Genomic DNA, 26,914 nt, shown 5'->3' with positions numbered 1-26,914 from the left:
TGAATCAACTTGCAGGTGTAAGCGGTAGCGGACGCGGTAGCTGACGCAGTAGTGTTAGCTTGTTTCTTAAGGTTCAAGGCGGCATCAAGATGAAAGCCTGAGGTTTTCGTTTCCTTAGCTGTCTTAATCAAGTTATCAAGTTGTAGGGTATCTCTTGGCCATGCCGCCTTCCTGGCACTGTTCGATACATAAGTATACACACAGTTTCCACAGATAGCTACCAAGCTATTACATAACGGGGTGTTAGGGAACAGTCACAAGGGAGGTACTCGAACGAGCAAAATAAAAAAAAATGTAGGCTATAAAGAGGCTTGGTTCAAGGCCAGAAACACACTCTGATGTTGACACTAAAGTGTGAGGGCAAAGGCCCCTTCTCAAACAAACTGTGAGGGATCTGTCACTCACTAAGGTTACTAACCACATCTATAACTGTTGTTATAATTGATATCCAATATATGTTGATGCAAGTACATTGCCCGATACCGATAAGTTCTAACGGGACAAAACTGTTGATATGTATGTTTTATCTCTTTTTTACTTTTTAACTAACGTTTTTTTATGATGGTGTTTCAATAAAATTTGATGTGTATATGCAACTGACCCACTGTACCATTTTTGAATTTAATTAACATAAAGGTACTGTACCTCCCTTGTGACTCTTCCCTTCCACCCTGTTATTTAATAGCTGGGTAGCTATCTTCTGCATCTCCGTCCTCATCCACAGAGCCCCCTCCAAAAAAGAGGACTTGACTTGCTCAATCTTTTCTTTACTGTTCGATACATGCCACATACCGGGCTTTCGGCTGCAGTGCTCTTTGGGGGAGTCGGTCACTCTGTCTTCTGACTCTGACGTGCGTGTTTTATATTCAATCATTAATTGCTGGTCTGTATGTATTTCGATTGGCATACAGTTGATTTGCGACATTGTGTACTTAATGGCAATTGCTCAATAAAGTTGATTGATAGCGTGATGGACTATGACATCATTGCCTTGCGTCTAAATAACGGTGAGGAGCGGTAGAATAAATGAAATGGGAAATGCTTCTGGGTGTATTATGACACTTCTTTCTCTTTTATGATGCCACTAAAATGTCTGTTCCCATACTGAGCTAGAGAGTGTTTTTATTTCTCTATAAACCTTATTGGACATTGAATTTAGGGCAGTCCCAAGACCTTATTGCCATTGCCAATGCTTGTTCTTGGAGAGTCGATAAGAGGGCATGTCCAGTATGGCGCAGAGCTGGAGGCATATAGGGGGCGTGGGTGAACGACACTCAGCCGCCATATTTGGGTTGCACCGGTTATAATCAGATGGGACAACGGAGCTTTGAATACAAGCGGAAATACGCAGGTAGGTGGCGGACCAGCGCCCCTCGCCTGAGGAGGTTCTGTCAGCCATGATGAGTGGACCCAGAAATACATAAACACGTGATAAGGAAAGGGTAACAAAACTGATGAAGTACTAAGATTGAATATGAAAGAGTTTATTGTTCTAAGTGGGCGGGAGGAATCAAAAGGGGGCGATGGGCCCAGGCTCTAGGGCGCTGGAAGGCGAGGTGAGCTGGAGTGTGGGGTTCAGATGGGTTGAGGGGTTTACTTGCAAGTCTTGCCATAAAGTTTGCTTGTTCATCCCTCTGATGACTAAATGGGTGATCATTTCTGTGTTAGTTGACACCCACCACCCCCAGTATTAAGACTCTCCATCTCTGGGGCATTTAATTCGCAGCCGCTTTATGTATGATTCCATGTGGATGCAGGTGTATCCCCCCTCTGCTGCTGGGAGACGCATCATGTCCAATTATGCAAGATGCTTCAGGGTGACTCCTGCCGCGCGCACAGGAGCACAGCGGAGGTCTGCAATACCGACTGATGAACGACAAATGGAGCCAGGTTCCTGCATGTGTGGAGAAATCGAACAGCATCTGTGGACATGAACTCGTCCCACACAACTGGCAGGCATCATCCAGTGCCCCAAGGGGGAGCCCAGACACACAGACAGGCTGGATGGATTTATTCCGCATCCACAATTTCAACTGGGCTCTAAATATAAGAAGATGTTAGGTTTTGCCCGTTTTGGGGCAGTGTGGTGGCACTTTACAGTAAAAGGATGGGCTCGCTGACCCAGAATGTTGCACCCACCTGCCATGTGTGGCCAGAACTGTATATGAATGATGTACCGCGTGACTGGATCCAGTGGTTTTCTGAGAAGGTCTATGTGTGGCCACTGGCTTGAAAGTGCCAGCATCGTGATCCCGGTGGTAGGGCGGAGTGAGGTGCCCCAGAGCTCTGGCTCTAGCAGGTGGCGGGTGAGAAACAGAATTGCATGGAGCAATTATACACGGATGCAGAGCACCAGCGTTTAACCCCAGAGTGAGAAATGAGGTGGAATGGGTATGCAACTGTGGGAGCGCAGATAGGGGGTGCAGGATATTCGCAAAGTGACCAGAGTGTGAATTTAGCACCATGCGCCTGGGTGTGATTGCTGTGCCTCTGAGAGGCTCTGAGAGGTTCCCCCTGAGCGGAACAAGAACAATACATGATTTGGCAGGATGCACCTGGCCAGTTTCTTAATTGGAAAGAAAATTAATTCACGTGATTTGCACAACTGGATCAACCGCTCCCCAAGATGCATGGCTTGCCTGGGGCCCGCCTATATATTCCCCTAACTCTCGGTCACGCGCCTGCAGTCTGCACGACCACCGTGGGATGGGTACACCACCAGTGCCACTGCTCACAAGTGGAAGGCCCACGGCCCACGCTCTGCGGTGTCAAGATGCCGCATTAACGTGAAGGCTGCTACAGTGTCGCCGGCCGGGATGCCCTGCCAGATCCCACACCGGTTTCCAATCAAAGCCACAGAAAGGGGCACCCAATGGTATCATTGTGGCTTTTATTCCTGGTTGACAGAGAGTGCACCAGTGCCCCACGAGGGCTTGCAAGTCCATGACCTACATGAGAATGGAAATGTTGCTTCTTGTACTGTTTCACCTGTTGCTAATTGTACTCTCCTATGTTAAGTGCTATGTTTTTTCAATCAACCAATCACCTTCATTCGATATAAAATCAATAGGTAACACTGTTATCAATAAAACAATGGCAATATATAAAAGAGTTAATACACAGACTAAAAGCAGGGATTGTACTGAGTTCTGCAAAGAAAGATAAAACTTCAACCCACCGAATTTAAAGACATAAAAGGAAACCATTTGAAATAAGAAAGCTCTAAAATACCAAGAAGTTAAAAGACTCCTTCTCGAATAGAGCACAGAACTAAAAAATTGATTTTGAGCTGGAACAGCGGACATTTTCTTTGGCTGTCGCTGCACATTTCAGTCTTGCAAGCCAAGCTCTATGGATGTATTCTGCTACTTTGCCCACTGTCATTAGACAACGGATGTGAGAACCATATATGTACACTGAACCTCATTACAGGTTTGGAGGTATTCCAGCGGTAAATCTGCTGGAATACCACCGACAAACGGAATTACCATTGTGGCCACTTGGTCTGGCGGATTTACCGCTGGATTACAATAGATGGCAGGTGGGGTAAGTCCCCATTAATTGGAGTCAACAGGATCCCATGGGGATTTTTGGTGGAATTACAGCCAGCGATAATTCCAACGATTTTGCCAAGATTTGATGGTAATGTGGAGGGTCTAAATCCAGCTTCTTGCTGGAGGTTTTTCCTCCAACTCGTAGTTGGCCGATGCGGTAATGTAGCAGAAATGCAGCGGTAACAGGAATTACTGCTGCATTACTGCCAGTGTTTACCATACAGCCCAACTTGCAATGAGCCCACTGACTCTGCCTACCAACGGCATCGAGGTGTATGGACTCCACGATGCTCATAAGCGTTTAAGTCTTCTGGTGTATATACACCATTTATGACCAAAATACAACGAGCCTCATTGCAAGTTTGGTGGTATCGTGTCGGTAAATCTGTATTACCGTTACCGGCACTCAATCCAGAAGTATTACCGCCGGATTAAGACTGCTGACAACGGTTGTTAATTCCCAATTCATGGAGTCCCATTGGACTCCATGAGCCATTTGCCGTACCAGCATCGGTACTGGCAATTTCTGCCGTTAAGGCACCTGACTTACTTCCAGCTCTTAGCTGTTGGTTTAGGAAGCTGTTGGTTTGGGATTATACAGACAATGCCAATTTGCGTAATAGAGACAATGCTAATTCTCATAGCTTTGCCTGTTGTAGCCACTAGAGGGAGCTGTTGGTTTAGGATATATAGAGACAATGGGCCTCATTACAGGTCGGGCGGGCCGGAATTAACAGTGGCGGTAAACCCGCCGCCACTGTTAATTCCGGACCGCCCGATCCCGAGTCCTGCAGGCAGGAAGTGATGTTCCCGCCAGGTCTGACCTGGCAGGTTGAACATCGCCCGCCTGTAGGGCGGACGTGGAAACACCGGCACCATCACGAGATGGTGCCGGTGTTTCCACTTCCCCATTCCCATTGAGTCCTATGGGAATGGGAATGGGGATTTACTGAATTCCGCCTCTGGAATTGCCGGGACACCAGGGTCGTAATGCCCTGGTATTTCCGGGAGTCACGGAGGCGGAATGGTAATACGAGTCCGGCGGTAACCGAGGCGGTAAAGCCGCCTGGTTACCGCCGGACTCGTAATGAGGCCCATTGACAATTTGCGTAATAGAGACCATGCCAAGTCGCACAGCTTCGCCTGTTATAGCCGATAGAGGGAGATGTTGTCTTAGGATATATAGAGACAATGCCAATTCGCGGAATAGAGACACTGCCAATTTGCGTAATAGAGACAATGTCAATTTGCATAGATTTGCCTGTTGTCACCACTAGAGGAAGCTGTTGGCTTGGGACATATAGTGGTCCTACTGTGTCAACCTGCATTTGCGGCGTGTACGCGGGCCTGTACACTAGTACATACATATTGTAATACATGCACGTGCACCACCTGGAATGTGAATGGACCGGAAAGTTCTTAGCTGGAGGTAAATCAGGTGCCCCACCGGTAAACTCGTACTTGGCCAGTGTGGTAAAGTACTGGTATGCTGTAATACAGGCAGGGTCATGCCGCACCAGCCAACTTGAAATGAGGCCCAGTGTATTTTTTTTTTACTGGAACCTGATTTGCAGTATTCCTTTACGCTCAAACGCCTTCAACGGCGGTCCATTATCTCACATCGTCTGCTGTATTTCACACATTTTATCACATTTCTACTCTTTAAATTAATTTATCCAAATGTGCCCTTTTTCCTGTTTCTGCCATAGCTCACCCCATGTTACTCCCATTAGGCCCCCTGCATATTTCTAAAATGCTCCTCCTTCTGCTCCCCTGCTCTTTCTGCGTGTTTGGCATAGCTCACCCCATGTTACTCCCATTAGGCCCCCTGCATATTTCTAAAATGCTCCTCCTTCTGCTCCCCTGCTCTTTCTGCGTGTTTGGCATAGCTCACCCCATGTTACTCCCATTAGGCCCCCTGCATATTTCTAAAATGCTCCTCCTTCTGCTCCCCTGCTCCTTCTGAGTGTTTGGCGTAGCTCACCCCATGTTACTCCCATTAGGCCCCCTGCATATTTCTAAAATGCTCCTCCTTCTGCTCCCCTGCTCCTTCTGAGTGTTTGGCGTAGCTCACCCCATGTTACTCCCATTAGGCCCCCTGCATATTTCTAAAATGCTCCTCCTTCTGCTCCCCTGCTCTTTCTGAGTGTTTGGCATAGCTCACCCCATGTTACTCACATTAGGCCCCCTGCATATTTCTAAAATGCTCCTCCTTCTGCTCCCCTGCTCTTTCTGAGTGTTTGGCATAGCTCACCCCATGTTACTCCCATTAGGCCCCCTGCATATTTCTAAAATGCTCCTCCTTCTGCTCCCCTGCTCTTTCTGAGTGTTTGGCATAGCTCACCCCATGTTACTCCCATTAGGCCCCCTGCATATTTCTAAAATGCTCCTCCTTCTGCTCCCCTGCTCCTTCTGAGTGTTTGGCATAGCTCACCCCATGTTACTCCCATTAGGCCCCCTGCATATTTCTAAAATGCTCCTCCTTCTGCTCCTCTGCTCTTTCTGAGTGTTTGGCATAGCTCACCCCATTTTACTCCCATTAGGCCCCCTGCATATTTCTAAAATGCTCCTCCTACTGAGTGTTTGGTCATTGCACACTGGTTATTGCACTTTCTGCATTTGTCGGGCACTGCAGGCACATCAGTGCATTGGTACTTTTCCGGCTTTGCTGAACAGCAAATGAAACAAACGCCACTCGAACACTGGTTGCCTCAATCCATCATGAGTCAATGTAGCTTGAGAGGGCGATGGCTGGCAGGATGCAGGGTCCCCAGTGCTGCAGCACGTGTGGCTTCACACCCTGGCTCCCCAGCTCAGCTCAGGTAACTGGAGTCTCAGATCTAAATAAAACCTCAGGCACATGATTTCAACTCGCAGGAACTGGGGATGTGGGATAAAACAAGAATTGACACCGAATGCATTATCACTGGCGCCCTATTTCCAGCCGCCGCTATGGGAAATGTGCCATTTGTGCAATGAGAATCCTCTGTTCACAGGCAGAGCTGTTGGAAAGCTGCAGGGCTCAGAGTCCCCTGAAAAGGCAGCTTCAGTGAAGAGCGCCATTTCATGAATCAATGCTTCATTGGCCACCATCATTACCAGGACCACTGCTGATTACACCACAGGAGTCAATAGATTTAGACAACACATATAATAGCAAGGCCATATGTATGTCTCTGTATGTTTGTCTGATGCAGTAGCATTGCCTGTTGTCACCACTAGAGGGAGCTGTTGCCTTAGTATATATAGAGACAATGCCAATTCGCATAGCTTTGCCTGTTGTTGGCACTAAAGGGAGATGTTGCCTTAGTATATATAGAGACAATGCCAATTCAAATAGCTCTGCCTACTGTTGCCACTAGAGGGAGCTGTTGGCTTAGGATATATAGAGATAATTCCTATTTGCATAGCTCTGCCTGTTGTCACCACTAGAGGGAGCTGTTGGCCTAGGATATATAGAGACAATTCCAATTTGCATAGCTCCGCCTGCTGTCGCCACTAGAGGGAGCTGTTGGCTTAGTATATATAGAGGCATATCTTTGCCTGCTGTCGCCACTAGAGGGAGCTGTTGGCTTAGTATATATAGAGGCATATCTTTGCCTGCTATCGCCACTAGAGGGAGCTGTTACCTTAGGATATATAGAGGCATAGCTTTGCTGTCGCCACTAGAGGGAGCTGTTGCCTTAGGATATATAGAGACAATGCCAATTTGCATAGCCCTGCCTGCTGTCGCCACTAGAGGGAGCAGTTGGCTTAGTATATATAGAGGCATATCTTTGCCTGCTGTCACCACTAGAGGGAGCTGTTGCCTTAGGATATATAGAGACAATGCCAATTTACATAACTTCGCCTGCTACCGCCACTAGATGGAGCTGTTGCCTTAGGATATATAGAGGCATAACTTTGCCTGCTGTCGCCATTAGAGGGAGCTGTTGGCTTAGGATATATAGAGGCATAGCTTCGCCTGCTGTCGCCACTAGAGGGAGCTGTTGGCTTAGGATATATAGAGGCATAGCTTCGCCTGCTGTCACCTCTAGAGGGAACTGTTGGCTTAGCATATATAAAGACAATGCCAATTTGCATAGCTCTGCCTGCTGTCGCCACTAGAGGGAGCTGTTGGCTTAGGATATATAGAGAGAATGCCAATTTGCATAGCTTTGCCTGCTGTCACCACTAGAGGGAGCTGTTGGCTTAGGATATATATAGGCATAGCTCTGCCTGCTGTTGCCACTAGAGGGAGCTGTTGGCTTAGGATATATATAGGCATAGCTCTGCCTGCTGTCGCCACTAGAGGGAGCTGCTGGCTTAGGATATATATAGGCATAGCTCCGCCTGCTGTCGCCACTAGAGGGAGCTGTTGGCTTAGGATATATAGAGACATAGCTTTGCCTGCTGTCACCACTAGAGGGAGCTGTTTCCTTAGGCTATATAGAGGCATAGCTCTGCCTGCTGTCGCCATAAGAGGCAGCTTTTGCATAGCTGTGCCTGCTGTTGCCACTAGAAGGAGCTGTTGGCTTAGGATATATAGAGGCATAGCTTTGCCTGCTGTCACCTCTAGAGGGAGCTGTTGGCTTAGGATATATTGAGACAATGCCAATTTGCATAGCTCTGCCTGCTGTCGCCACTAGAGGGAGCTTTTGCATAGCTGTGCCTGCTGTTGCCACTAGAAGGAGCTGTTGGTATAGAGGCATAGCTTCACCTGCTGTCACCACTAGAGGCAGCTGTTGGCTTAGGATATATAGAGATAATGCCAATTTGCAAAGCTTCACCAGTTCTCACCATTAAAGGGAGCTGTTCGATATATAGAGGTCCTACTGTGTCAATGAAAACCTGCACTTGGGCCCGTGTACACGGGCCTGTGCACTAGTACATACATACTGTAATACATGCACGTGCACCAGCTGGAATGTGAATGGACCAGAGAGCTACTTTGATCAGCTAGGTCTCAAAGTGCACACGTCCCACGGCCAGTCTTTCCCCAGTCACTCGAAAGAGTTCCTGGGGTTCAACGCAATGCTTAGTTAAAGTGAGGTGGGGACCTGTGGGCTGCTGCTTGGCATCAAGGCCACGATTGATCTTGGGGGCTTCTCTTTGCATTACTTGTAAAATGCTGTGTCAAGACACCAGCGAACTAAACAAGAGTTGTGCGATCTATGGCCGTGTGGGGGCTCTGGTTATTTCTAGGAGCCTCACAGTGGATGGTGTCCAGTGGCGCAGAACTAGTGGACGCACTTCACTACTGTGTTACTCCTGTGCACGCTCCTCTACACGTGTACCATTGCTGCTCGCTCATTTCCCCTGCTACTTGGTTATTAGCGATAATGTGAATTAGGGCAAGGAGATGGATTTTTGATTATTTCTGCTAGCAATAAAACATTTTGAAATAAATGGGCATTATTCTGAGGTTTGTGGGGTAGGCAGGGGCAGTCTTGAGTATAGGGGTTATCTATCCAGCTTTAAGTCTAGATTGAGAATGCTTCGCTGATTGTATGATTGTAATTGCAATTGTTTTTTTATAACGCGCTTAATACCCAGAGGTTTCTGAGCTCGCACCCTGGGATCGAACCTGTGGTGCTCCGTGTCGTCTTGCTTCCAAGGCGAGCGCGTTAACCCCCCGAGCTATCTCCCGGGACATGGGGTGCTGATGAATGCTTCGAGATGGAGTCTGGTTAACATGCGTCTGGCTTGAAGGAGGCCACCGTGTGTGTAGTTCCTCATACCAGCGTGGGCTCTCATAGCGCCACACACCCATGGGTCTTTGGAGGAGGGATTATAAAGGTTCTTGCTTTCATGGAGGTCGGTGTTCCCTTCGGATTCTGAGTATTTCTTCATAAGGGCGGTTTCTTGTATTGGGGGCATTCCAGGTACAGTGGGCAAAGATACTGACTCTGAGTTTCAAAGATTTTTGGGGGGAAGGATACTGGCATCATTGATTTGTAATTTAAGGTGGGTTTCCTTGGCCATAACAATGTTGTTAGTTTTGGTTATAAGGTGGTTATTGGGTACCACCAATAAGCCAAAACTATTGCGGTGGAGTACAGATAGGCGAGAAATGGGATATGAGGCGGGACACACAGCTTGAGGGTGGTGTTAGGGTTTTTACCCACCCATTGACTTTGATTCTAATCCTCGTCTCTTCCCGCCTACTACCTGCCCCTCCCTGCCAAAACACACCCTCCTGAGATCTCTAGCTCTGTCACACAGCAACATACTCTGTGCAGTCGAGGGTCTGCCAATGTTATTTCTAAGCAGTCTTGCTCAAGTCTTAACTGCAGCCGAAAAGGTTTACTAAACATGTTTTAAACAAGTGTTTTATATTACATGGACGCAATAGCGTCCATGTAGTTATGGTTAAGTTGGTGTTTCCATAGGAAGAGCATTTTTTGGGTGGCTTATAACTTCGCTCCCTCTGGACGAATCCTCAACAAACTTTGCAAAAAAAGTATATGGCCCACTCTGAATTTTTGCAAAGTTTGAAGAGGTTTGGTCCGGGGGGGGGCAAAGTTATAGGGGGGTCCCAAAACTTTTGTTTTTTCCCATAGACATAATGGGAAAAAACTTTGCGCACGCCTACAGCCCAAACTGCTGGACGGATTAACACCAAATTTGCGGCAGGAGCAGGGGCTTGGCCCCGAAAGCGTGCTTTTGCAAATTTGGTGTAAATCCGTCCAGTAGTTTTTTTTTAAAATGACCAAAATCTAAGGCAAAACAATTAGTGATATCTCAGTTCGCTTTGCGGACGGACTTCCCGGTTCGCTCCGCGGACAGTGCCCCGATTGACCGAGCAGCTTGTGCGATGTCCCCGGACATCCGACATGTTCGCTGATTGGACGGCGTGGTGCGTGAAGCGCGTCAGATTTTCTGTGGCGCCCGCCAACTTGCATTCGCGGACGACCACGGACAGCGCGGTGAAACTTGGACTAAAAATTGTATTTAGTGGGGTGTGTTGGTGTGTAAGAGTGTTTGGGGAGGGTGGGGGAGTATGAGATAGGTTCAATGTTCTGTTTTGACATTTGTGATGTCATCTTTGATGTCCTGGGTGTTAGTGTTAGCAGTGCACGTTGGCGCAAGCTATGGTTGCTTATCTTACCATAACTGCCGAATTTCAGGGGGTTTTCGGTTTTACTTTGAACCATAACGTCCCTTTAACACAGTTTTTTCACTGATATATATATATAGATATATATATCATATTATGAGCAATATGTCTGTTCTTTGCACCGAATTCCTGTGTTCAAAACGAGCATTAGCAAAGCCTACTGATGTGGATCTTGTACAGCCATTAGGTAGACATTTACCAGGCACTCACACCATATGCCCAAGTATTCACACCATATTCCAGCTGTTTCCATCTTGTAGCCAGGTAGACCCATTATGGTAGTACTTGAAAAATTCCTATCCCATGCCTACAGAAAAGCCAAAACTGCTGGCTTTCCCAGTTCTTGAATTCTAATTATTTTATCATTGGTATCATGGTACTGAAATGCTGGCCTTTTGGTTACACAAGGCACATTTATCAGAGTTCAGGGTTATGAGCAATCCTCAATAGAAGGTGTGCTTGTTGCACTGTTAGTAGAGTGTAAGGATTACACAATATTTGCTCTTGGAATAGAGGAGTGGGAAAGCGCCGAGAGGTCTCCTGGGCATTACATATTGCGCTGCAGCATGAGATCTCCAACGGGAGGAACAATGTCCCAGCTCACTCTGAACCAAAAGGACTGTGGTCGAGAGAACTGGGCCCACATTGGCTTTGCAGAACCCAGGCCCAGCTTTAAGAATGCCCAGAGAAGAGCACTTTCTCACCAGAGGGAACTGAACACCAGCTTCCTCAGTATTTCCTTTTCACCCCACACACCACGGTCTGGCTGCCACCCTGCTAAGATGGGGGGGGGGGGCACAATTTACCTCTGCACAGGCAACGCTCAGCGCTTCAAGATCACTACAGGGGGGCTGTTCCAGCCCAAAAGACAAGTAACAAAACATGACTGTGAAACCGGAAGTGGGCAACAGCCCTGGTGCAAAGGCCCCCTATGCGAAGTCAGCTCAGCAATACAGAACCTACCCGACCTTAGCACGAGATTCCGTATGGGTAATCCCACCACACTGAGTCATTCTCTTGCTTGTCCCAGTCCTGACATAAGGAGGCATCCTGCCTCCTTATGCCAGGACTGGGATGAGGGACGACGACGTGATGACACTTTGTATTGTAGAGATGGTGGGACGAGTGCCTTTTACGAACCTTTCAAACCTATGAAACATGAACTAGAATGTAACCTGGCACTTAACTATGAACGCTTCTTTTTTACTTTCATGATCTCCCCTCCTTCTCTTCCTGAACCGCGCCCCCGCACCCCTCCCTCCGTGTGTGACCTAGGGGCTACTGACAAGCATTGTGTGGCACAAACAAAACAAAATAACCAGTTTCCCACGCGCAACGGCTGTCAGTATTCAGGCGTCATTGGAAAGGACTTGATGCCTAAGTGGCCTTGCACCTAGGAATGGAGGAGAGAATGGCTGCATTTCAGATCAGTGCTGCCATCCACTAATCAGGCGACACACTTTCACAAGAAAGATTCACACAGGTGCATCACATATAAAGCACAGTGTCTCAAAGCAGCGAAGCACAGTCTGTACCATTCACGAGAACACGCTAAGGTTCAATTCAAATACGCGTCTTTTTACCCTAAAGCAGAACAGTTGCTCATCGCACATTGTGTTGCTCCGCTATGTTGCAGACACACATTTCATCATCACGGACAGGTCATGAAGGACGCTTGGACTGTTTTGGCTGTGCCCTTACCTCCACCGCAACCACAATCAGAATGAGCTCCGTCTTGCTGTCCTGGAACAGGGCGTTGACTTGCGGCGACATCCCAATGAGCGCACAGTTGGTCACCACCGAAATCACGCCCATGGTTTCGAAGGCCATCTGGAGAAGGGGGAGAGAGGAGGAACAGGGTCAGCAGGCGCTCGCCTCTGGGTTTTTGTGCTTCTTCCTATTCTATACGTTAATCACACTGGACCGACGGCCTATCACACAGGAGCACTGATGGTCATAACGATTCAGAGGACTCGTGCAGAATCGATTCCCATAACAGGAAGCAGCCGAGCAGAGGTACAGGGGAGTCAAAAACAGGCGCTGCACGGATGGTCAAGAACACGGCACACTGGGGCAGTGCAGCAACGAGCATAAGTCACAGAATGTGCAGTTTTATCTCAACAGTATTGATCTGCAGCCTAATTCCTGAATACAACAATGGTGGACCCTTTTCCATGCAGGGCCTAGACGGGGGGGGGGGCATTTATCCCTGGAGCAAGATCTCCATCCATAGGCTCCCCAAGTCTGAAAGCAAAAGGCCCAGAGTGAGGATTTCCAGTAGTGGACACTCTGCAACCCAAAGTGTAAAAAAGCATGAGGAGTCAAGCAACAGTCCATCAATGCCCTGAGGAGCAAACAGATGGGCCAATCAGGCATCAGTCCACCACAGAGACCTACTGACACTGTCCTGAGCCTCCAAGAGATGGGCCAATCAGGCATCAGTATACCACAGAGACCTACTGACACTGTCCTGAGCCTCCAAGAGATGGGCCAATCAGGCATCAGTATACCACAGAGACCTACTGACACTGTCCTGAGCCTCCAAGAAATGGGCCAATCAAGCGCCAGTCCACCACAGACACCTACTGATACCGTCCTGAGCCTCCAAGAGACGGGCCAATCAAGTGTCAGTCCACCACAGAGACCTACTGACGCTGTCCTGAGCATCCAAGAGATGGGCCAATCAAGCGTCATTCCACCACAGAGACCTACTAACGCTGTCCTGATCCTCCAAGAGATGGGCCAATCAAGCGCCAGTCCGGCGGCGTCCCACCACAGAGACCTACTAACGCTGTCCTGAGCCTCCAAGAGATGGGCCAATCAAGCGCCAGTCCACCACAGAGACCTAACGCTGTCTTGAGCATCCAAGAAATGGGCCAATCAGGCATCAGTCCACCACAGAGACCTACTGACACTGTCCTGAGCATCCAAGAGATGGGCCAATCAAGGATCAGTGCACCACAGGCACCTACTAACACTGTCCTGAGCATCCAAGAGATGAGCCAATCAAGCGCCAGTCCACCACAGAGACCTACTAACGCTGTCCTGAGCATCCAAGAGATGGGCCAATCAAGCGCCAGTCCACCACAGAGACCTACTAACGCTGTCCTAAGCATCCAAGAGATGGGCCAATCAAACATCAGTCCACCACAGAGACATACTACCTCTGTCCTGAGCATCCAAGAGATAGGCCAATAATCCGTCAGTCCACCACAGAGACCTACTAACGCTGTCCTGAGCATCCAAGAGATGGGCCAAACAAGCGCCAGTCCACCACAGAGACCTACTAACGCTGTCCTGAGCATCCAATGGATGGGCCAATTAGGCATCAGTCCAACACAGAGACCAACTGACACTGTCCTGAGCATCCAAGAGATGGGCCAATCGGGCATCACTCCACCAGAGGGACCTACTAACGCTGTATTGAGCATCCAAGAGATGGGCCAATAAAGCATCAATCCACCACAGAGACATAATAACGCTGTCCTGAGCATTAAAGAGATGGGCCAATAAAGCATCAGTGCACCACAGGGACCTACTAACGCTGTCCTGAGCATCCAAGAGATGGGCCAATCAGGCATCAGTCCGCCACAGTGACCTACTGACGCCGTCCTGAGCATCCAAGAGATGGGCCAATCAGGCACCAGTCCACCACAGAGACCTACTGACACTGTCCTGAGAATGCAAGAGATGGATGAATCAAGCATCAGTGCACCACAGGGACCAACTAACGCTGTCCTGAGCATTCAAGGGATGGGCCAATCAAGCGCCAGTCCACCACAGAGACCTGCTAACGCTGTCCTGAGCATCCAAGAGATGGGCCAATCAAGCGTCAGTCCACCACAGAGACCTACTAACGCTGTCCTGAGCATCCAAGAGATGGGCCAATCAAGCGTAAGTACACCACAGAGACCTATTAACGCTGTCCTGAGCATCCAAGAGATGGGCCAATCAAGCGTCAGTCCACCACAGAGACCTACTAACGCTGTTTGGAGCATTCAAGGGATGGGCCAATCAAGCGCCAGTCCACCAGAGACCTACTAACGCTGTCCTGAGCATGCAAGAGAAGGGCCAATCAGGCATCAGTCGACCACAGTGACCTACTAATGCTGTATTGAGCATCCAAGAGATGGGCCAATAAAGCATCAGTGCACCACAGGAACCTACTAACGCTGTCCTGAGCATCCAAGAGATGGGCCAAGCAAGCGTCAGTCCACCACAGAGACCTACTAACACTGTCCTGAGCATCCAAGAGATGGGCCAATAAAGCATCAGTGCACCACAGGGACCTACTAACGCTGTCCTGAGCATGCAAGAGATGGGTCAATCAGGCATCAGTCCACCACAGAGACCTACTGACGCCGTCCTGAGCATCCAAGAGATGGGCAAATCAGGCATCAGTCCACCACAGAGACCTACTGACACCGTACTGAGCATCCAAGAGATGGGCCAATCAGGCATCAGTCCACCACAGAGACCTACTGACACTGCCCTGAGCATACAAGAGATGGGCCAATCAGGCATCGGTTCACAACAGGGACCTACTGACGCTGTCCTGAGCATCCAAGAGATGGGCCAATCAAGCATCGGTCCACCAAAGAGACCTACTGACGCTGTCCTGAGCATCCAAGAGATGGGCCAATCAGGCATAGATCCACCACAGAAACCTACTGACGCTATCCTGAGCATCCAAGAGATGGGCAAATCAAGCGTCAGTCCACCACAGAGACCTACTAACGCTGTACCGAGCATTCAACAGATTGGCCAATCAAGCGTCAGTCCACCACAGAGACATACTAACGTGGTCCTGAGCATCCAAGAGATGTGCCAATCAAGGATCAGTGCAACACAGGGACCTACTAAGGCTGTCCTGAGCATCCAAGAGATGGGCCAATCAAGCATCAGTCCACCACAGAAACCTACTAACGCTGTCCTGAGCAGCCAAGAGTTGGCCAATCAAGCATCAGTGCACCACAGAGACCTACTGCTACTGTCCTGAGCATGCAAGAAATGGGCAATCAAGCATCAGTCCACCACAGAGTCCTACTAACGCTGTCCTGAGCATCCAAGAGATGGGCCAATCAAGGATCAGTGCACCACAGGGACATACTAACACTGCCCTAAGCATCCAAGAGATGGGCCAATCAAGCATCAGTGCACCAGACGGATCTACTAACGCTGTTCTGAGCATCCAAGAGATGAGCCTATCAAGTATCAGTGCACCACAGGGACCTACTAACGCTGTCCTGAGCATCCAAAAGATGGGCCAATCAAGCGTCAATCCACCACAGAAACCTACTAACGCTGTCTGGAGCAGCCAAGAGTTGGCCAATCAAGCATCGGTGCACCACAGAGACCTACTAACGCTGTCCTGAGCAGCCAAGAGTTGGCCAATCAAGCATCAGTCCATCACAGAGACCTACTAACGCTGTCCTGAGCATCCAAGAGATGGGCCAATCAAGCATCAGTGCACCACAGGGACCTACTAATGCTGTTCTGAGCATTCAAAGAGATGGGCCAATCAGGCATCGGGCCACCACAGAGACCTACTAACGTTGTTCTGAGCATCCAAGAGATTGGCCAATCAAGCGTCAGTCCACCACAGAGACTTACTAACGCTGTCCTGAGCATCCAAGAGATGTGCCAATCAAGGGTCCACCACAGAGACCTACTAACGCTGTCCTGAGCATCCAAGAGATGGGCCAATCAAGCATCAGTCCACCACAGGGACCTACTAACGCTGTTCTGAGCATCCAAGAGATGGGCCAATCAAGGGTCCACTACAGAGACCTACTACCGCTGTACTGCAGATCCAAGAGATGGGCCAATCAAGCGTCAGTCCATCACAGAGACCTACGAACGCTGTCCTGAGCATGCAAGAGATGAGTCAATCAAGCATCAGTGCACCACAGGGACCTACTAACGCTGTCCTGAGAATCCAAGAGATGGGCCAATCAAGCATCAGTGCACCACAGGGACCTACTAACGCTGTCCTGAGCATCCAAGAGATGGGCCAATCAAGCATCAGTGCACCAGAGGGACCTCCTAACGCTGTTCTGAGCATCCAAGAGATGTGCCAATCAAGTATCAGTGCACCACAGGGACCTACTAACGCTGGCCTGAGCATCCAAAAGATGGGCCAATCAAGCGTCAGTCCACCACAGAAACCTACTAACGCTGTCCGGAGTATCCAAAAGATGGGCCAATCAAACGTCAGTCCACCACAGAAACCTACTAACGCTGTCCGGAGCAGCCAAGAGTTGGCCAATCAAGCATCAGTGCACCACAGAGACCTACTGACACTGTGCTGAGCATGCAAGAGATGGGCCAATCATGCAGCAGTCCACCACAGTGACCTACTGACGCTGTCCTGAGCATCCAAGAGTTGGCCAATCAAGCATCAGTTCACCACAGAGACCTACTAACGCTGTCCTGAGCATCCATGAGATTGGCCAATCAAGCTTCAGTCCACCACAGAGACCTACTAACGCTGTTCTGAGCATCCAAGAGATGGGCCAATCAAGGGTCCACCACAGAGACCTACTAACGCTGTACTGCGCATCCAAGAGATGGGCCAATCAAGCGTCAGTCCATCACAGAGACCTACTAACGCTGTCCTGAGCATGCAAGAGATGGGCCAATCAAGCATCAGTCCACCACAGAGACCTACTAACACTGTCCTGAGCATCCAAGAGATGGGCCAATCAAGCATCAGTGTACCACAGGGACCTACTAACGCTGTCCTGAGCATCCAATGGATGGGCCAATCAAGCGTCACTCCACCACAGATACCTACTAAAACTGTCCTGAGCATCCAATGGACGGGCCAATCAAGCATCAGTCCGCCACAGAGACCTACTAACGCTGTCCTGAGCATCCAAGAGATGGGCCAATCAAGCGTCAGTCCACCAAAGAGACCTACTAACGGTGTCCTGAGCATCCAATGGATGGGCCAATCAAGCATCATTCCACCACAGAGACCTACTAACGCTGTCCTGAGCATCCAAGAGATGGACCAATCAAGGATCAGTGCACCACAGGGACCTACTAACACTGTCCTGAGCATCCAAGAGATAGGCCAATCAAGCATCAGTGCACCAGCGGAACCTACTAACGCTGTTCTGAGTATCCAAGAGATGGGCCAATCAAGTATTAGTGCACCACAGGACCTACTAACGCTGACCTGAGCATCCAAAAAATTGGCCAATCAAGCGTCAGTCCACCACAGAAACCTACCAACGGTGTCCTGAGCAGCCAAGAGTTGGCCAATCAAGCATCAGTGCACCACAGAGACCTACTGACACTGTTCTGAGCATGCAAGAGATGGGCAAATCATGCAGCAGTCCACCACAGTGACCTACTGACGCTGTCCTGAGCATCCAAGAGTTGGCCAGTCAAGCATCAGTGCACCACAGAGATCTATTAACGCTGTCCTGAGCATCCAAGAGAAGGGCCAATTAAGCATCAGTGCACCACAGGGACCTACTAACGCTGTCCTGAGCATCCAAGAGATGGGCTAATCAAGCGTCAGTCCACCACAGAGACCTACTAAAGCTGTCCTGAGCAGCCAAGAGTTAGCCAATCAAGCATCAGTGCACCACAGAGACCTACTGACATTGTCCTGAGCATCCAAGAGATGGGCTAATCAAGGATCACTGCACCACAGAGACCTACTAACGCTGTTCTGAGTATCCAAGAGATGGGCCAATTGGGCATCGGGCCACCACAGAGACCTACTGACACTGTCCTGAGCATCCAAGAGATGGGCCATCAAGCATCAGTGCACCACAGGGACCTACTAATGCTGTTCTGAGCATTCAAGAGATGGGCCAATCAGGCATCGGGCCACCACAGAGACCTACTAACGCTGTTCTGAGCATCCAAGAGATGGGCCAATCAAGCGTCAGTCCACCACAGAGACTTACTAACGCTGTCCTGAGCATCCAAGAGATGTGCCAATCAAGGATCCACCACAGAGACCTACTAACGCTGCCCTGAGCATCCAAGAGATGGGCCAATCAAGCATCAGTCCACCAAGAGACCTACTAACGCTGTCCTGAGCATCCATGAGATTGGCCAATCAAGCTTCAGTCCACCACAGAGACCTACTAACGCTGTTCTGAGCATCCAAGAGATGGGCCAATCAAGGGTCCACCACAGAGACCTACTAACGCTGTACTGCGCATCCAAGAGATGGGCCAATCAAGCGTCAGTCCATCACAGAGGCCTACTAACGCTGTCCTGAGCATGCAAGAGATGGGCCAATCAAGCATCAGTGCACCACAGGGACCTACTAACGCTGTCCTGAGCATCCAAGAGATGGGCCAATCAAGCATCAGTGTACCACAGGGACCTACTAACGCTGTCCTGAGCATCCAATGGATGGGCCAATCAAGCGTCACTCCACCACAGATACCTACTAAAACTGTCCTGAGCATCCAATGGACGGGCCAATCAAGCATCAGTCCGCCACAGAGACCTACTAACGCTGTCCTGAGCATCCAAGAGATGGGCCAATCAAGCATCAGTCCACCAAAGAGACCTACTAACGGTGTCCTGAGCATCCAATGGATGGGCCAATCAAGCATCATTCCACCACAGAGACCTACTAACGCTCTCCTGAGCATCCAAGAGATGGGCCAATCAAGGATCAGTGCACCACAGGGACCTACTAACACTGTCCTGAGCATCCAAGAGATAGGCCAATCAAGCATCAGTGTACCAGCGGAACCTACTAACGCTGTTCTGAGTATCCAAGAGATGGGCCAATCAAGTATTAGTGCACCACAGGGACCTACTAACGCTGACCTGAGCATCCAAAAAATTGGCAAATCAAGCGTCAGTCCACCACAGAAACCTACCAACGCTGTCCTGAGCAGCCAAGAGTTGGCCAATCAAGCATCAGTGCACCACAGAGACCTACAGACACTGTCCTGAGCATGCAAGAGATGGGCAAATCATGCAGCAGTCCACCACAGTGACCTACTGACGCTGTCCTGAGCATCCAAGAGTTGGCCAGTCAAGCATCAGTGCACCACAGAGATCTATTAACGCTGTCCTGAGCATCCATGAGAAGGGCCAATTAAGCATCAGTGCACCACAGGGACCTACTAACGGTGTCCTGAGCATCCAAGAGATGGGCTAATCAAGCGTCAGTCCACCACAGAGACCTACTGACACTGTCCTGAGCATGCAAGAGATGGGCAAATCATGCAGCAGTCCACCACAGTGACCTACTAACGCTGTCCTGAGCATCCAAGAGATGGACCAATCAAGCATCAGTGCACCCCAGGGACCTACTAACGCTGTCCTGAGCATCCAAGAGATGGGACAATCAAGCGTAAGTCTACCACAGAGACCTACTAACGCTGTCCTGAGCAGCCAAGAGATGGGCCAATCAAGGATCAGTGCACCACAGGGACCTACTAATATTGTCCTGAGCATCCAAGAGATGGGCCAATCAAGCATCAGTGCACCACAAGGACCTACCAACGCTGTTCTGAGCATCCAAGAGATGGGCCAATCGGGCCACCACAAAGACCTACTGACACTGTCCTGAGCATCCAAAAGATGGGCCAATGAAGCATCAGTGCACCACAGGGACCTACTAACGGTGCCCTAAGCATCCAAGAGATGGGCCAATCAGGCATCGGGCCACCACAGAGACCTACTAACGCTGTCCTGAACATCCATGAGATGTGCCAATCAAGGGTCCACCACGGAGACCAACTAACGCTGTCCTGAGCATCCAAGAGATGGGCCAATCAAGCGTCAGTCCACTACAGAGACCTACTAACGCTGTCCTGAGCATCCAAGAGATAGGCCAATCAAGCTTCAGTCCACCACAGAGACCTACTAACACTATTATGAGCATCCAAGAGATGGGCCAATCAAGCGTCAGTCCTCCACAGAGATCTACTAATGCTGTCCTGAGCATCCAAGAGATAGGCCAATCAAGCTTCAGTCCACCACAGAGACCTACTAACACTATTATGAGCATCCAGGAGATGGGCCAATCAAGCGTCAGTCCTCCACAGAGATCTACTAACGCTGTCCTGAGCATCCAAGAGATAGGCCAATCAAGGGTCCATTACATAGACCTACTAACGCTGTACTGCGCATCCAAGAGATGGGCCAATCAAGTGTCAGTCCATCACAGAGACCTACTAACGCTGTCCTGAGCATGCAAGAGATGGGCCAATCAAACATCAGTGCACCACGGGGACCTACTAACGCTGTCCTGAGCATCCAAGAGATGGGCCAATCAAGCGTCAGTGCACCAAAGAGACCTACTAACGCTGTCCTGAGCATCCAAGAGATGGGCCAATCAAGCATCAGTGCACCACAGGGACCTATTAACGCTGTCCTGAGCATCCAATGGATGGGCCAATCAAGCATCAGTCCACCACAGAGACCTACTAACGCTGTCCTGAGTATCCAAGTGATGTGCCAATCAAGCATCATTCCACCACAGGGACCTACTAACGCTGTCCTGAGCATCCAATGGATGGGCCAATCAAGCATCAGTCCACCACAGAGACCTACTAACGTTGTCCTGAGCATCCAAGAGATGGGCCAATCAAGCATCAGTGCACCACAGGGACCTACTAACGCTGTCCTGAGCATCCAATGGATGGGCCAATCAAGCATCAGTGCACCACAGGGACCTACTAACGCTGTCCTGAGGATCCAATGGATGGGCCAATCAAGTGTCAGTCCATCACAAAGACCTACTAACGCTGTCCTGAGCATGCAAGAGATGGGCCAATCAAACATCAGTGCACCACAGGGACCTACTAACGCTGTCCTGAGCATCCAAGAGATGGGCCAATCAAGCGTCAGTGCACCAAAGAGACCTATTAACGCTGTCCTGAGCATCCAAGAGATGGGCCAATCAAGCATCAGTGCACCACAGGGACCTACTAACGCTGTCCTGAGCATCCAAGAGATGGGCCAATCAAGCATCAGTGCACCACATAGACCTACTAACGCTGTCCTGAACATCCGATGGATGGGCCAATCAAGCCTCAGTCCACCACAGAGACCTACTAACGCTGTCCTGAGCATCCAAGAGATGGGCCAATCAAGCGTCAGTCCACCAAAGAGACCTACTAACGGTGTCCTGAGCATCCAATGGATGGGCCAAATCAAGCATCATTCCACCACAGAGACCTACTAACGCTGTTCTGAGTATCCAAGAGATGGGCCAATCAAGTATTAGTGCACCACAGGGACCTACTAACGCTGACCTGAGCATCCAAAAAATTGGCCAATCAAGCGTCAGTCCACCACAGAAACCTACCAACGCTGTCCTGAGCAGCCAAGAGTTGGCCAATCAAGCATCAGTGCACCACAGAGACCTACTGACACTGTCCTGAGCATGCAAGAGATGGGCAAATCATGCAGCAGTCCACCACAGTGACCTACTGACGCTGTCCTGAGCATCCAAGAGTTGGCCAGTCAAGCATCAGTGCACCACAGAGATCTATTAACGCTGTCCTGAGCATCCAAGAGAAGGGCCAATTAAGCATCAGTGCACCACAGGGACCTACTAATGCTGTCCTGAGCATCCAAGAGATGGGCTAATCAAGCGTCAGTCCACCACAGAGACCTACTAAAGCTGTCCTGAGCAGCCAAGAGTTAGCCAATCAAGCATCAGTGCACCACAGAGACCTACTGACATTGTCCTGAGCATCCAAGAGATGGGCCAATCAAGGATCACTGCACCACAGGGACCTACAACACTGTCCTGTGCATCCAAGAGATGGGCCAATCAAGCATCGGTGCACCACAAGGACCTATTAACGCTGTTCTGAGTATCCAAGAGATGGGCCAATCGGGCCAAAACAGAGACCTACTGACACTGTCCTGAGCATGCAAGAGATGGGCAAATCATGCAGCAGTCCACCACAGTGACATACTAACGCCGTCCTGAGCATCCAAGAGATGGACCAATCAAGCGTCAGTCCTCCACAGAGATCTACTAACGCTGTCCTGAGCATCCAAGAGATAGGCCAATCAAGGGTCCATTACATAGACCTACTAACGCTGTACTGCGCATCCAAGAGATGGGCCAATCAAGTGTCAGTCCATCACAGAGACCTACTAACGCTGTCCTGAGCATGCAAGAGATGGGCCAATCAAACATCAGTGCACCACGGGGACCTACTAACGCTGTCCTGAGCATCCAAGAGATGGGCCAATCAAGCGTCAGTGCACCAAAGAGACCTACTAACGCTGTCCTGAGCATCCAAGAGATGGGCCAATCAAGCATCAGTGCACCACAGGGACCTATTAACGCTGTCCTGAGCATCCAATGGATGGGCCAATCAAGCATCAGTCCACCACAGAGACCTACTAACGCTGTCCTGAGTATCCAAGTGATGTGCCAATCAAGCATCATTCCACCACAGGGACCTACTAACGCTGTCCTGAGCATCCAATGGATGGGCCAATCAAGCATCAGACCACCACAGAGACCTACTAACGTTGTCCTGAGCATCCAAGAGATGGGCCAATCAAGCATCAGTGCACCACAGGGACCTACTAACGCTGTCCTGAGCATCCAAAGGATGGGCCAATCAAGCATCAGTGCACCACAGGGACCTACTAACGCTGTCCTGAGGATCCAATGGATGGGCCAATCAAGTGTCAGTCCATCACAAAGACCTACTAACGCTGTCCTGAGCATGCAAGAGATGGGCCAATCAAACATCAGTGCACCACAGGGACCTACTAACGCTGTCCTGAGCATCCAAGAGATGGGCCAATCAAGCGTCAGTGCACCAAAGAGACCTATTAACGCTGTCCTGAGCATCCAAGAGATGGGCCAATCAAGCATCAGTGCACCACAGGGACCTACTAACGCTGTCCTGAGCATCCAAGAGATGGGCCAATCAAGCATCAGTGCACCACAGAGACCTACTAACGCTGTCCTGAGCATCCGATGGATGGGCCAATCAAGCCTCAGTCCACCACAGAGACCTACTAACGCTGTCCTGAGCATCCAAGAGATGGGCCAATCAAGCGTCAGTCCACCAAAGAGACCTACTAACGGTGTCCTGAGCATCCAATGGATGGGCCAAATCAAGCATCATTCCACCACAGAGACCTACTAACGCTGTTCTGAGTATCCAAGAGATGGGCCAATCAAGTATTAGTGCACCACAGGGACCTACTAACGCTGACCTGAGCATCCAAAAAATTGGCCAATCAAGCGTCAGTCCACCACAGAAACCTACCAACGCTGTCCTGAGCAGCCAAGAGTTGGCCAATCAAGCATCAGTGCACCACAGAGACCTACTGACACTGTCCTGAGCATGCAAGAGATGGGCAAATCATGCAGCAGTCCACCACAGTGACCTACTGACGCTGTCCTGAGCATCCAAGAGTTGGCCAGTCAAGCATCAGTGCACCACAGAGATCTATTAACGCTGTCCTGAGCATCCAAGAGAAGGGCCAATTAAGCATCAGTGCACCACAGGGACCTACTAATGCTGTCCTGAGCATCCAAGAGATGGGCTAATCAAGCGTCAGTCCACCACAGAGACCTACTAAAGCTGTCCTGAGCAGCCAAGAGTTAGCCAATCAAGCATCAGTGCACCACAGAGACCTACTGACATTGTCCTGAGCATCCAAGAGATGGGCCAATCAAGGATCACTGCACCACAGGGACCTACAACACTGTCCTGTGCATCCAAGAGATGGGCCAATCAAGCATCGGTGCACCACAAGGACCTATTAACGCTGTTCTGAGTATCCAAGAGATGGGCCAATCGGGCATCGGGCCAAAACAGAGACCTACTGACACTGTCCTGAGCATGCAAGAGATGGGCAAATCATGCAGCAGTCCACCACAGTGACCTACTAACGCCGTCCTGAGCATCCAAGAGATGGACCAATCAAGCATCAGTGCACCCCAGGGACCTACTAACGCTGTCCTGAGCAGCCAAGAGATGGGCCAATCAAGGATCAGTGCACCACAGGGACCTACTAATATTGTCCTGAGCATCCAAGAGATGGGCCAATCAAGCATCAGTGCACCACAAGGACCTACCAACGCTGTTCTGAGCATCCAAGAGATGGGCCAATCGGGCCACCACAGAGACCTACTGACACTGTCCTGAGCATCCAAAAGATGGGCCAATCAAGCATCAGTGCACCACAGGGACCTACTAACGCTGTCCTGAGCATCCAAGAGATATGCCAATCAAGGGTCCACCACGGAGACCAACTAACGCTGTCCTGAGCATCCAAGAGATGGGCCAATCAAGCGTCAGTCCACTACAGAGACCTACTAACGCTGTCCTGAGCATCCAAGAGATAGGCCAATCAAGCTTCAGTCCACCACAGAGACCTACTAACACTATTATGAGCATCCAAGAGATGGGCCAATCAAGCGTCAGTCCTCCACAGAGATCTACTAACGCTGTCCTGAGCATCCAAGAGATAGGCCAATCAAGCTTCAGTCCACCACAGAGACCTACTAACACTATTATGAGCATCCAGGAGATGGGCCAATCAAGCGTCAGTCCTCCACAGAGATCTACTAACGCTGTCCTGAGCATCCAAGAGATAGGCCAATCAAGGGTCCATCACATAGACCTACTAACGCTGTACTGCGCATCCAAGAAATGGGCCAATCAAGTGTCAGTCCATCACAGAGACCTACTAACGCTGTCCTGAGCATGCAAGAGATGGGCCAATCAAACATCAGTGCACCACGGGGCCCTACTAACGCTGTCCTGAGTATCCAAGAGATGGGCCAATCAAGCGTCAGTGCACCAAAGAGACCTACTAACGCTGTCCTGAGCATCCAAGAGATGGGCCAATCAAGCATCAGTGCACCACAGGGACCTATTAACACTGTCCTGAGCATCCAATGGATGGGCCAATCAAGCATCAGTCCACCACAGAGACCTACTAAGGCTGTCCTGAGGCAGAGCTCTGAGCAAGAGAACCGATATGCACAAACCCTGTCATTTATTTAAGATTTCTGCCTCTTGCTTGTTGTCACAATTCAAAGGACACTTGTCAGACTTTGTGTTTTGCTCATTATTATGTCCAAATCAGAATTCTTTTACATATTTTCTTCAGCAGCGTGTGATTCCTGGGCCCAAAATATTAAGCACAAGGAATCTAAAAGAAAATTGTGAGATACAGAAAACTGTACTATTTAAAGGGCCTGGGCCTCATTACGAGTCTGCCGGTCCGGGAACTACGGTACCAGTAAGCTTGCCGGTACTGTAGTTCCCGGACCGGCAGACTACGAGTTGACCTCGTGGGTCATACCTGGCGGGCGCACAGGCACCCGCGAGCACAACACGTCGGATGCACTGGCACCATTCATGGATGGTGCCGGTGCAACCGAATTTCCCCTTCCCATCGAGCCCTATGGGGCTCGAATGGGGAACATTGTTTTCCGGTGCCCTGGAATGGGTAATTACCAGGTCCGATGGGGTTGTAATATCCTGGTAATTGCCCATTACAGGGAGCTGGGAAAAAAACGACTGCGGCGGCAGCTGTGCCTGTATTACAGGCACGGCTACCGCCAGGGTCGTAATGAGGCCCACTATCTTTTATTTGGAGTGAAGCATGAGTTAAACAAAATATGTAAGTCTGATTATTGTGTAATTTCACTGAACAAAATTATTTAGATGTCATTTTAACCAAGAGGCACAGAAATAAAATAACAGAATACAAATTGTATTTACGTTTCAATTCTCCCATGCAAGGCATGCTGAAGAGCCCAAAGGTCTCCAGTCCGGTTGGAGCCTGCTTAGGAGATCATGGCAATGGTCAGGCCAGATGGCTTTAGACCACCCGGAAATGCTGACATGCTCCTCCATTTTAATCAATGCAGGGTTTAAAGGAGATAAGCCTTATACATTTCAGGCATTCACTAATGGACATAAGGCTTTCTGCTTCAAAGAAAACCTGTAACACGTCATCATCCATGAAAGCCAAAGGCTTGGAAAAGATGCATTATCCATGGAAGTGCAAGCAAAAAGGTGACTGAAATCCAGGCACACTGCAAACAGACCCCTGCTCTGAATATTCAGAGGGGCAAGGTTATGGAAAATATGCACACCAAGAGACATTTGCATTAAAATGTCTAGTCAGGGAATGAATCAGTGTATCACCATGCAATCACCGATTGATTTGAAATTGTAATATGTTGTAGCTAGAAGTAATAAATAGCAGAAGCTATAATTAAAGCTGTATATCGCTGTGTTATGAACGGTAAACACGTGTAAATTGC

At 49.5% G+C, this 26,914-nt stretch overlaps 1 protein-coding gene across 3 annotated transcripts in view; it reads right to left on the bottom strand.

The window, feature by feature from the left end:
- ANO10 (anoctamin 10) overlaps positions 1-26,914 on the bottom strand; it is a 1,555,753-nt gene that overhangs the window by 870,873 nt on the left and 657,966 nt on the right. For all 3 annotated transcript variants that reach the window (XM_069648836.1, XM_069648835.1, XM_069648837.1), the window contains exon 11: positions 12,355-12,483. In XM_069648836.1, the coding sequence (XP_069504937.1) occupies positions 12,355-12,483 (129 nt within the window). The remainder of the gene's footprint in view (positions 1-12,354; positions 12,484-26,914) is intronic.

The sequence above is a fragment of the Ambystoma mexicanum genome, chromosome 2q (genome assembly GCF_040938575.1).
Source record: "Ambystoma mexicanum isolate Mex_15411 chromosome 2q, UKY_AmexF1_1, whole genome shotgun sequence".
In the NCBI taxonomy this organism is placed as follows: Eukaryota; Metazoa; Chordata; class Amphibia; order Caudata; family Ambystomatidae; genus Ambystoma; species Ambystoma mexicanum.
Note: the sequence above shows the minus strand (reverse complement) of the source record. Positions and strands in the feature narration are given on the sequence as shown.